Raw genomic sequence first — 12,500 nt, 5'->3', positions numbered from 1 at the left:
CTCCTACCCTATAGATAAACACTCCTACCCTATAGAAAAACACCCCTACCCTATAGAAACACTCCTACCCTATAGAAAAACACTCCTACCCTATAGAAAAACACTCCTACCTTATAGAAACACTCCTAGCCTATAGAAAAACACTCCTACCTTATAGAAACACTCCTACCCTATAGATAAACACTCCTACCCTATAGAAAAACACTCCTAGCCTATAGAAAAACACTCCTACCCTATAGAAACACTCCTACCCTATAGATAAACACTCCTACCCTATAGAAAAACACTCCTACCCTATAGATAAACACTCCTACCCTATAGTTAAACACTCCTACCCTATAGAAAAACACTCCTACCCTATAGATAAACACTCCTACCCTATAGAAAAACACTCCTACCCTATAGATAAACACTCCTACCCTATAGATAAACACTCCTACCCTATAGATAAACACTCCTACCCTATAGAAAAACGCTCCTACCCTATAGATAAACACTCCTACCCTATAGAAAAACACTCCTTCCCTATAGATAAACACTCCTACCCTATAGAAAAACACTCCTTCTCTATAGATAAACACTCCTACCCTATAGATAAACACTCCTACCCTATAGAAAAACACTCCTACCCTATAGAAAAACACTCCTACCCTATAGAAAAACACTCCTTCCCTATAGAAAAACACTCCTACCCTATAGATAAACACTCCTACCCTATAGAAAAACACTCCTACCCTATAGAAAAACACTCCTACCCTATAGAAAAACACTCCTACCCTATAGATAAACACTCCTACCCTATAGAAAAACACTCCTACCCTATAGATAAACACTCCTACCCTATAGAAAAACACTCCTACCCTATAGATAAACACTCCTACCCTATAGAAAAACACTCCTACCCTATAGATAAACACTCCTACCCTATAGATAAACACTCCTACCCTATAGATAAACACTCCTACCCTATAGATAAACACTCCTACCCTATAGAAAAACACTCCTTCCCTATAGATAAACACTCCTACCCTATAGAAAAACACTCCTTCCCTATAGATAAACACTCCTACCCTATAGATAAACACTCCTACCCTATAGAAAAACACTCCTACCCTATAAACACTCCTACCCTATAGAAAAACACTCCTTCCCTATAGATAAACACTCCTACCCTATAGATAAACACTCCTTCCCTATAGATAAACAGATGTCCAGTGTCCAAATACTGTTGCTGCTCTAAAATGGGCTGTTCATTACTTTCTGAACAGTTCACCTGATAGTGTTCATATATAGATATACTGTACACAACAATAATATACTGTACACACTGTATGTAGCTATACTGTGCTTACAGTATCAATAATAATACAGTGTACATATACAGTATAGATATGCTGTACATAACAATAATATAGTGTAGATAGATATACTGTACATACAGTAACAATAATAATATACTGTACACATATAGTGTATATAATAATAATAATAATAATAATAATAATATTAATAATAATAATATACTGTATATAGATATACTGTATGTATATCATGTGCATCACATGAGCCCGGGTGACTGCATCAGACTAGCCAGACCTAATCAATTACCACATATCGATTGGCTACACTTCGTCCAAAACAGAGACCCTGATCAATATCTGTCAGGGGAGCGTGCTAACGGTCTAGTATGGTGGATCAGGTAAGGCTGTCCAGGCCTGAGAGAAGCCTTGGCAGGGGGATCTAGAGACTCAGAGAGGTTATCTGAGTAGCCGTTTCCCACGCCAGTATTAGAGGAGCTACTGTAGGTCACCAGGTCACCAGACCCCAGCACACAGGTCCTACAGCCCCTGACCACACAACGCAGACCAACGCTCTCTCCCCACCGCCCTGAGGTGAGCTCACCCTCACTCACAAGCATATCAGCCTCTTTAAACACACACACACACACACACACACACACACACACACACACACACACACACACACACAAAACAGACTCCTTCAGAACACCCACCCACCGAGTCATAGTTTTGAGTTGTTTTAACCTTTGACACACAGATAGGAACAACTGGCAGATCATAACATAGCAGGTTTAATAGCGCACGTAAACACAGAGGTCTCGCCAGCGTGATCAGAAGTGAACCTCGGGTAGTTGTTCATAATTCCACCAAGGGTATTTCCAAATTACATCCTGTTTCTATACAGGTAGGATAAAGGCTGGAGTCTAATACAACTCTCCCTTCTCTGGGAGCATGTGTGTGTGTGTGTGTGTGTGTGTGCGCCCCTCTTTCTCCCTCTCTCTCCACTCTTCCACTCTCTCTCTCTGCCTCGCCAGATCTCTCAGCTGGTTGTAGACTTCATCCGATTCTATGGTTACTAGGTCCTGGCTTCCTCTGTTTCTACCTGGGTTCTAGGCCCTGTGTGTTGCAGTGAGATGAGACTGCCGGGGCTATGACCTCAAGACCATCATGTCGTGATCCCAGTCACCACTATAACCCTAGAAGTCCCACTGGGGGAGGGCTATTCAGCTCTGCCGGTTATCCCCACTGACTGATGTCCATGTACGCCGCTGGGCTGTGACTAACCATGGGGGCACGGGATCACAAGAGGCGTTGTTATGGGTCACATCTTGGGAGGGGTAAGGGTGAGGGGGATACTGCAGGGCTTCACTACTGGGGCCCTGTCCTTCCAAAAATGTCAGGCCCCCTCACCTCAGACTCATATAAACCTGGAGGGCTTGGATAGGTCTAAGGAAATGGAAATGGCTCAAACTTGCCCACTGATCGAATCTATATCATCATCATATACAGTAAATATCCTCCACAGATCTACACTAGCTGGGAACGGCCTCCAGGGTGGTGTCAACCTGCACTGTCTGTTGTTGTTGATGGCGTTACAGGGTCAGGTGTTACATCCAAAGCATTCCTCTGGCCCACTGTCAACAACCTCACTTTCACTCTCCCTCCCTCTCTCTCTGAAATGTGATGACCCGCGATCCCTTCCTCCAGAGCCCCAGGGACAGACACTCCTACCTCTCTTCCTTCTTTCCTTTCTCTCTCTCTCTCTCTCTCTCTCTCTCGCTGTCGGCAGGTTTAAAGCCCATTGTGTAGGGACACATTCTTGGTACGATTGGGTTATGTGGCTCTGATTGGGTTAGCACACACACATGCAGCATTATGGTAATCCAAGATGAACATTCTGTTTTCTTCCTGATCTGATGTCATCAGCCTGCAGGGAGGAGCTGTCTGATTGGATAAGCTGGCTGGGCAGAGGTCACCAGACAAGGAAGCTAAGGCAAATGACTTACAGTAGGCTATATCCATAAACGTCAGGTCATAAAATCATGTCATGAAATCGTCAATCTTCGACAGATGCTTTTAACCAGACAGAGACAACACACAGCCACCTAAAAGGACAGAACACCGGTTCAGAAAAAGATTAAAAGCAGCCAGAACAGACATGTGAAAGCTTTGTCCCAGACCAAGCTGGAATCAATCCCTCTCAATCCCCCCCCATCTCTCTCTCTCTCTCTCTCTTTCTCTCTCTCTGAACTCATCACCGGTCTGACACAATAGGATATGTGACAGACAACCATGCGAATAAATCAATGATGATCACATCAACTGGGATGGTATTTCAGTAAAGACTGCCAATCCCCCAGCTGTCCAAACAGGGGGATGACCTCACGGCCTTGTGTGGGGGAGATCCTGTCTGATGAGCACGGGTCGACTGCCCATCGCTGTTGATTAGATGTTATCAACAGACAGTACAGAAAACAGATCCAGCACGGAGATATGGAGATAACGCTGCCTGTCACAGTGTGTGTGTGTGTGTGTTCATGTGTGTGTGTCCTCTGCCAGACTGTTGAATCCACTCAAAACAAGAAATCAATGGGCAGTAATGCACTGTCCCCCAGACAGCTGTAGTGCGGTCCTGCCAGACAGTCGGCTGGGAACTATTAACTGTTCTTACTGGCAATGTGTTATTACCGACGTGTTATCAGCCATGTGTTATTATCAACGTGTTATCAGCCATGTGTTATTACCGACGTGTTATCAGCCATGTGTTATTACCGACGTGTTATCAGCCATGTGTTATTACCGACGTGTTATCAGCCATGTGTTATTACCTACGTGTTATCAGCCATGTGTTATTACCGACGTGTTATCAGCCATGTGTTATTACCGACGTGTTATCAGCCATGTGCTATTACCAACGTGTTATCAGCCATGTGTTATTACCGACGTGTTATCAGCCATGTGTTATTACCGACGTGTTATCAGCCATGTGTTATTACCGACGTGTTATCAGCCATGTGTTATAACCAACGTGTTATCAGCCATGTGTTATTACCAACGTTATCAGCCATGTGTTATTACCAACGTGTTATCAGCCATGTGTTATTACCGACGTGTTATTAAGGATAGGACACCGCCTCAGCATGGAAAGACTTGTATTACAGGGCACTGTTTTTTCTAGAGCAACAGTGAGAGAATAACAAAGTTTACAATTCTAATGTACTGACAAGGCCATGGAGACAGCGCTGGCTCTGGGTGGACAGGCCCTGGTAGCTGGAGCCCGGGGACAAACTAGCCAGACAACGAAGGACAGGGAGGTGGTGGGGGTGAGGGTCCCCTGTCTGCTGTGAATAGATCCGAGCGTGGATTCCTCATATCTGAGATGTCTAGCCGGTTATGCAGCAGACCTGTAACAGGCTGGACTGACAGACCTGTAACAGGCTGGACTGACATGCAGCAGACCTGTAACAGGCTGGACTGACAGACCTGTAACAGGCTGGACTGACATGCAGCAGACCTGTAACAGGCTGGACTGACATGCAGCAGACCTGTAACAGGCTGGACTGACATGCAGCAGACCTGTAACAGGCTGGACTGACAGACCTGTAACAGGCTGGGACTGACAGACCTGTAACAGGCTGGACTGACATGCAGCAGACCTGTAACAGGCTGGGACTGACAGACCTGTAACAGGCTGGGACTGACAGACCTGTAACAGGCTGGACTGACGGCTCCTAAACGCCAGCAGCTGCATTACTGAGGAGACCCTGGAGAGTTGCATCATCGCCATTCCACCCAACTCTGTCTGGGAAGAACCAGCAGGCCTACAGCTGGAGGTCCTCTGGCTGGGGTGGGGGCGTAGCAGGGAAGGGGTAGGTGTGTGTGTGTGAGGGGGGGGGGGTAAAAATAAGCAGAGAGCAGAGAAGGGCAATGAGAGGATGACTAGGCGTAGAGGGAGACGGAGCGAGGACAGGGGCGGAGAGGGGAGGGATGGAGAGGAGGGGAGGGGACAACATTTTGTGGACTAGATCTTTTCTACTCCTCAGTGTTGACCAGGTAATGTCAAACTGAACCCCTGGGCTCTGTCATCGACCCTACAGCTCCTTTCAACGCACTTCTGCACGGTCATGAGCACATGACCCGCATGTCCCGTCACCACACTGCTGCTAGGCGCTGTTAACTACTATCTACTTCTGCAGCTGACGGGCCAGTCTCCAGACAGAAGGAGGCAGGAAACGAGCAGACACGCAGACTGAGTGAACACACTGCCTTATTTAGAGAGAGAGAAGTTTGCTTACCGCTCACTTCCTCTGCGAGAGAGGAACTCAAAACCGTGTATAGGCAGGGTACAAGACTACAGGAGGGGTGCACTACCCTGTACCAAATACTACACGAGTAGCCTACATCCCACTGAGCAAAGACACGTCTAAAATACGTCTTTTAGATGTCTTTTTCGTCTTTTCCGGACGTCCAAAGACATCCAATTAGGAGCCAGAATGAAAGTTTCTTTACACGTTCAGATATTGAACCCGTTCTGCACGTCCACAGACGTCTTAGAGGGGTCCAAGCCAGACGTGTGAATATTGAGGGGTCCAGCAGACGTACAAATGGGGTTCTGGACTGACGGACGTTATTAAGACGTGATCTGAACGTCTCCCTGACGTTGTGTGTTTGCTGGGATTTCTATCCGATACGGGCACTGCAAATATACCGCCTTTGGCAGGCTACACTCATGACATTCAAACAATTTTATTGATACCCTATTCAATATTTCAGTAGGCTTGTTTGCATGGCGAAAAGCCCAACAACGTATATAATGTTACCGTATCAGCATCATCACCGCCATCCTGCATGGGATGACAGAACACAAAGTTTGTTCTCAATCTTTTTCTTTCTCCTTACCGAAGTGGAGCCAGAGGACGTCGCTATGTAAACTTTGATCACCATGTTCTTGAATCCGACGACGGCCCAGTAATGTGACAGATTATCTTTCTTAAAAAGAGATGATGGTGAAATAACGTGAAAGCGACGATCCGGAGAAAACAATTTGCAGTCAAATCCTGGTGGCAACGGCGCAGCTTGTCTGCGCAAATGCTCCCAGTCACACAGGCTGGATGGACCTCGCATTCTCCCCCCGCCTCTCTTCTCCCTCCCCGCCCCTTTCTTCTCCTCTCTCTCTCTCTCTCTCTCTCTCTCCCTCTCTCTCTCCCTCTCTCTCTCCCTCCCTCTCTCTCTCTCTCCCTCTCTCTCTCCCTCCCTCTCTCTCTCCCTCTCTCCCTCTCTCTCTCTCTCCCTCTCTCTCTCCCTCTCTCTCTCCCTCCCTCTCTCTCTCTCTCCCTCTCTCTCTCCCCCTCCCTCTCTCTCTCCCTCTCTCTCTCCCTCCCTCCCTCTCTCTCTCTCTCTCCCTCTCTCTCTCTCCCTCTCTCTCTCCCTCCCTCTCTCTCTCTCTCTCCCTCTCTCTCTCCCTCCCTCTCTCTCCCTCTCTCCCTCCCTCTACCCGAGATATCCTTCCTCTCATCGACAATCTCCCATTTGTAGCCTGGTGGTCTATAGTCGCACTTCTTGTGTTGACATCTCTACTGTAAATGATTGAGAAAAATATTTGATTGTCAGTGAGCAGACACATTTGCATCTAGGCTTCCCTCCGAGGATAGGCCTGTTTTATAACGGCTGCCATCCTCCTGGCACTCAAGATGGATCTGCTAAAAAACAACAACAACTATAGGCCTACATTAGTCTATCCTACACTAGTCTATCTATGAAAGGCCTAATTCATGAATCAGGCTGTTGATTTCGTGTATTCTAACACAACAACACATCAGAGGTTGCACACAAGAGATCATTTCAAGACTATCTGTGCTCCCCAGGTGGGAATCATAGCTTTTGGAAAAGTCTTGAATTGAATACACTTGCAAACTGCTTGTCGTGGGGATGCTTGTTTAGGGGATGAGCATTAATCCAGTGTTGTCGAAAGTACCTGCAGTGATTTCCCGGGGTAAGGGAGCCCTGGATCAGAGACCTGGATCAGAGATGTGGTAAGGGAGCCCTGGATCAGAGATGCGCTGATCGGCCGCTAGGGGCGCAGGAGTCCTCCAGCAGACACACTGCTCATAGGCGGATCTTTGTAGCCACCTACAGGCGACGCGACCTGCTCTCTCCTCACATGAATTTAGGAAAGCCGACAAACAAAAATGTGTCGAGGAAGAAGGGCGCCATATTGGACTCCAGCACGGAACCGAAATACTGCTGTATTTCCCTCCACATTTTACCCAGATGTAAAGTATTAAAACGGCTATCTAGTCGTGTGGGGATGCACGCAATTCGGAACCATGTTTTCTCAGACTACGAGTGGTAAAAAAGCAGAAACAATGAATGCACAAAGATCTTATATCGATTTTTTTCCCTCGCTTATGTGCTTCATGCTACCATATGGCGATTTTATTTTCAATGATACCTTCTAACCCCTTTAACACCTCACCGGCTCCCACATTCCAAGTATTCTGCAGCTCCTAATGCCGCTCTGTGATTGGTTGAGAGCCCATCAATCATGCCTTTAGCCGCACCCCTCCCCCCATTCAGCCACTCTGCTCTCTGTTCCTGTGTGTTTACTACACTGCCGCGCACAGGGACACACTCGCCTTCTTCACATGCACTGAACTCACCACACAATATAGCCTAACACTTTCTAGTTGTCTTTGCAAGATATCCTCCAAGAAATCAACATGCCCAAGAGAAAGGTACGTATTGTGCGGACGATTTAGAGAGTTATACGAAGTAGACAGCTAATGATACTATGTAAATGAATATGAAGCCATCCCTCTCAACCGTTACTTAATTATAACCTAATTTCCTCGACAAATACGTCGACGCTATTTTGAGAGTATTTTCTAAAAATTATATGTATTTTTTGTATGTATGAATGAAGATTTTCCTGCAGGCGAGAGGGTTTTAACCCCGGTTTCTCTCTTATGCGCCGCGGTCCTTTGGGGAGTCAGAAGTCTCTCTGGTCTCATGCAGTTAAAGCACAAGCAGCAGCCATGCTTTGCAGCCCAAGTCTTCCTTCGTCGCCGACCTCTCGAGAACAAACGGTTCAGTTAGCGACAAATGCCCCCCAATTTACCCAAAACCGATATGAGAAATCACATTAGTATCTCTAGTTGATATTATGATCGTAAAAATCTGCATTGGCCGTCGCATTTCGATAAAATCTTATATTTTTTCTCTTTGTTCGTGGTCCCAAATGGCTGCGATAGCGTGGTTCTACCGGCAGGGGGTGTCGCGGTGCTCAGTCTGAGCTCCTCCCCCTCGCCTAAACCCTCCCGCGCGAGTTTTCAAAAGAAGACCCATGAAACGAGAGAGAGATGAGGAGAGAGAGAGATCCGTACAGTCTGAGACCTCTAGATCTGGTGTCACAAGTCCATGTGCTTGTTGTCTCGAAATATACTTCTAAATGAATATCCCAATAAAATGTATAAGGGATTTCTTGCCATAAAACCAGATAATTTCAAATTTATATACTATTTTCACTTGATATTGAAAAGTTTTTGCAAGCCCCCCACATTTGTTCAGAATATCACATTTTTGCACCTTGAGAATGTTTGTCATCAACACAGTAGTGCATACTGTTGTTACAATGAAACAATCCTTATTTTTAAGTGTATAACCTGTGTATCTGTGTTTGTGCCCAGCAGGGAGGAGAGGGGGACGCCAAGGAGGAGGTAAGATGGCTGCACGTATGACGGCATCGCTAAGATCTTAAATGATTTAAAATAATTGAATTTTAACCAATTAGATGACATATTCTTGGTAATTAGGGATAATGTCTGTTCATTGTACAAAATTATGATATACAATATCTCACATCCTGCTAAATACACCTCCCTGTAGTTGTTACAATGTAATAACACTGTTTTAACAGCGTTCTCTCTCTTGTGTTCCAGCCGAAGAGGAGATCCCTCCGGTTATCAGCGGTAGGTTGTGTCTCTGTGCCTGAGACCATCACTGTTAACACACTTCACCAGTAACAGAGCTTAAAACATGGTTTTAACACACACAACCAGTTAAATAGCATCCTATCAGCTGTTAAGGCATATAAACAGCTACAAAACCCAATTTTATAAGTTAAAACATGGTTTTACACACAGAAACACCAGTGAACACTTAGAACTAGCAATTCAATACTTTTATTTACACACAACCCCACTTATTACTGACATAAACACATGTAAACACTATTATAATCTATTATTGATGCATAGGAAGTTTATCTCCACTGATTTCAAAGACAGTCACCATAACAAAGGACTACACACATTTAATGAGTTAATTATACTATTATCAGCTAATTTAATCAACAAATCTCATACTACTAGTAACTGATGCAGATACACTTCTATAAAATCACATTTAACACTGTTCTACAAAGCAAATTAGGTTAATATGCACTTAAAAGTAGGAGTAGAAGTTCTTTGACCACACAAATGGGAATATTACGAATGATTAGCGTCTAAACAGTTAAAGAAACCATTTGAACCAGTTAGAGATCTGTTTAATCAATAGGTTTCCAATACTGTGACTAGTTGACGATGTGGAGAGTAACCGTTGTCATTGTTTACCCTCTAGAAACCAACCGCTACCAAGCCTGAGCCAAAGGTGAAGAAGGCAGCCAAGGTGAGCCCCCAGAACACTGCCCCCCAGATGGTTCTGTCTGTGGGGAGAATCCTGCTCCCTAACGGCCCCTTTGCCCCCCCCCCCCCCCACAGAAAGACAAGGCGGTGAACGACAAGAAGGAGGACAAGAAGGCCAAGAGCAAGGCGAAGGAGAACGCAGAGGAGGAGGCCAACGAGGAGAACCACTCTGAGAACGGAGAAGCCAAAACCAATGAGGTACACTCACACACACAGGCCCCCTCACACACACACACACAGGCCCCCTAACTCACACACACACACACACAGGCCCCCTAACTCACACATACACACACACAGGCCCCCTCACACACACACACACACACAGGCCCCCTCACACACACAGGCCCCCTCACACACACAGGCCCCCTCACACACACAGGCCCCCTCACACACACAGGCCCCCTCACACACACACACACACACACACACACACACAGGCCCCCTCACACACACACACACACAGGCCCCCTCACACACACACACATACAGGCCCCCTAACTCACACGCACACACACACAGGCCCCCTCACACACACATATACACACACTGGCCAAGACCAATGAAGTATGCCTCCCTCACATACACACACACAGGGCAAGACCGATGAAGTATGCCTGCCTCACACACACACACACACACACAGGCCGAGACCGATGAGGTACTTCACCGTCAAACACACACACACACACACACACACACACACACAAACATTACATCTATGTTACATACTGGGTGATAAAAGGCCAAAAAACTTTCTAAGAACATGGAGGCCAAGACCAGCGAGGCGGTCTCTTTGGTAGAGATGGTATCTTGAACGGCCCCTCTCTGAACGGCAGCACAGCTACAGGCAGTAGAGACACCAGACCGGGTCTTTCAGCCCTGTCCTGTCAAACACGTTTCAGTACCACACCGCACTTAATCACTGGACACGTACACACACATGGTTGGCCTGCTGTTGTGTGTCCTCTCTTGTCTTCTCTCCTCCCTACTGATGACCTCTCACCCCTGGTCTCTCTCCCCCCCGTCCTGCAGGTGGAGGCAGCCCCCGAGGCGGAGAAGGAGGAGGCCAAGGCCGAGTAGCAACACTGCCGAGTCCTCGAGACCCCCGGCCCCGACGCCCCGCCCGCCACCCCATCCCCCGGCCCCGACGCCCCGCCCGCCACCCCATCCCTCATTCTCACGTGGTTATCCCTCCAAGGCGTATTGTTAACAGAGGAATATTTTTATCAATGATTTTATAAGTATCCGTACAGATTTCTAGCACAAACGCAAAGCTGAATAAAGAGACGCCCTTGCAGATTTGCAGTGGTCATATCAAGTGTCTGCAAGCCAGTGAGTTGAACAAAGATGAACACACTAAAATCTTTTTTAAAACGGCATTTCATGATTGTTGAAGGCTTGTTTGGTGTAGGAAGTGAGTCCCTGCCCCCTCCCCCCACCCCGCCCCACTGATTGGCTTCGTTGTGAGTTGTGTGTTCCTGTGTTTTCCTTCCCCCATCGCGCCACATTTAAACCCCCCCCCCCCGACCCCACGGTTCCCCTGTTCCATGTTTATTAACGGTTCCACCGATTCTTTTTTGACCTCTAAATGTGCAGTGAGTTTCCTTCGCTTGTGTCTCTTTGCTGTTTTTTTCATTCATTTATGTTAAAAAAAAAAAAAATAGCGTGTTGAAGCGTGTTGTCCATAAGAAAGAGGAAGACGGAACATGTGAAACATTCCGGGAACAGCCGACACGTCCGACCTGTCTCCTTGACGACCCTGCTGACTGACCCCCCCCTCAGTCCAAACAGCCCCTCCGCCGTCGGCCCACGCTGTCCGCTCAGCTTTTCTAAACAACTTGGTTTTTTTAAGACGAATTTGGAACCTTCTCTGACGAATCGCAGGTGTCTGGTCCCTCTCTTATGTTCTGGAATTCTCTTAATAAAAGAAGTCCTGAGAATTTTCCTCATCTGCTGTTCGTTTCGAGTCTTCTGTTCTGTTATGAAGTTGCAGAGTGAAAGTTATGTCATGGTCTCAACAGGAGGATGAGAGAGATGCTGCTGAAGAAACGCACACTGAAGGAGAGCTACTCGCATCTCATCTTAAAGAAAGGCCTAGAGAAATAGATCTTGTGTAACATTGGTAGCACGGATGAGGGCATCGCTAACGCCATAGGATGGTCAGTTCCAGGTTGGCACGGTAACTATAGCTCATAGAGGAAGGAGGAAGCGGGATGGTCACTGCCCACTAGAGTGGGTGGCAGTGCAAAGCATTGTGGGTTCTCACCTGCCTCCTTGTCTGCCCATACACACACGCACACACAAGCTTAGTTGCATACGGACACACCCAAACCACAGGAAGTGGAGCGTAAGCGCCATGACCCACTTTTTCTTCACATACACACACACACACACACACACACACACACACACACACACACACACACACAGGGTCGGTGGCAAACAGACCTCCAGACGTCACCCTTGTAGAGAGAATGAGTGTGTGTGGGTTAATGTATGCACTTATATCCCT

The 12,500-nt window shown here is 46.8% G+C and overlaps 2 protein-coding genes across 2 annotated transcripts in view; one reads left to right on the top strand and one right to left on the bottom strand.

The window, feature by feature from the left end:
- sh3bgrl (SH3 domain binding glutamate-rich protein like) overlaps window positions 1-6,351 on the bottom strand; it is a 15,836-nt gene extending 9,485 nt beyond the window's left edge. Inside the window, exon 1 of the mRNA XM_084459432.1 lies at window positions 6,201-6,351. Within this exon, the coding sequence (XP_084315558.1) occupies window positions 6,201-6,245 (45 nt within the window). The 5' untranslated portion in view covers window positions 6,246-6,351. The remainder of the gene's footprint in view (window positions 1-6,200) is intronic.
- A 1,550-nt stretch (window positions 6,352-7,901) lies between these two features.
- Window positions 7,902-11,705, top strand: LOC311326710 (uncharacterized protein). The gene is made up of 6 exons (XM_084459653.1): window positions 7,902-8,035; window positions 8,990-9,016; window positions 9,239-9,268; window positions 9,921-9,968; window positions 10,061-10,183; window positions 11,021-11,705. The coding sequence occupies exons 1-6, from the start codon at window positions 8,021-8,023 to the stop codon at window positions 11,066-11,068; spliced, it is 291 nt and encodes a 96-aa protein (XP_084315779.1). The 5' UTR covers window positions 7,902-8,020; the 3' UTR covers window positions 11,069-11,705.
- The last annotated feature ends 795 nt before the right edge of the window (window positions 11,706-12,500 follow it).

The sequence above is a fragment of the Borostomias antarcticus genome (genome assembly GCF_949987555.1).
Source record: "Borostomias antarcticus genome assembly, chromosome: 28".
NCBI classification, from domain to species: domain Eukaryota; kingdom Metazoa; phylum Chordata; class Actinopteri; order Stomiiformes; family Stomiidae; genus Borostomias; species Borostomias antarcticus.
Note: the sequence above shows the minus strand (reverse complement) of the source record. Positions and strands in the feature narration are given on the sequence as shown.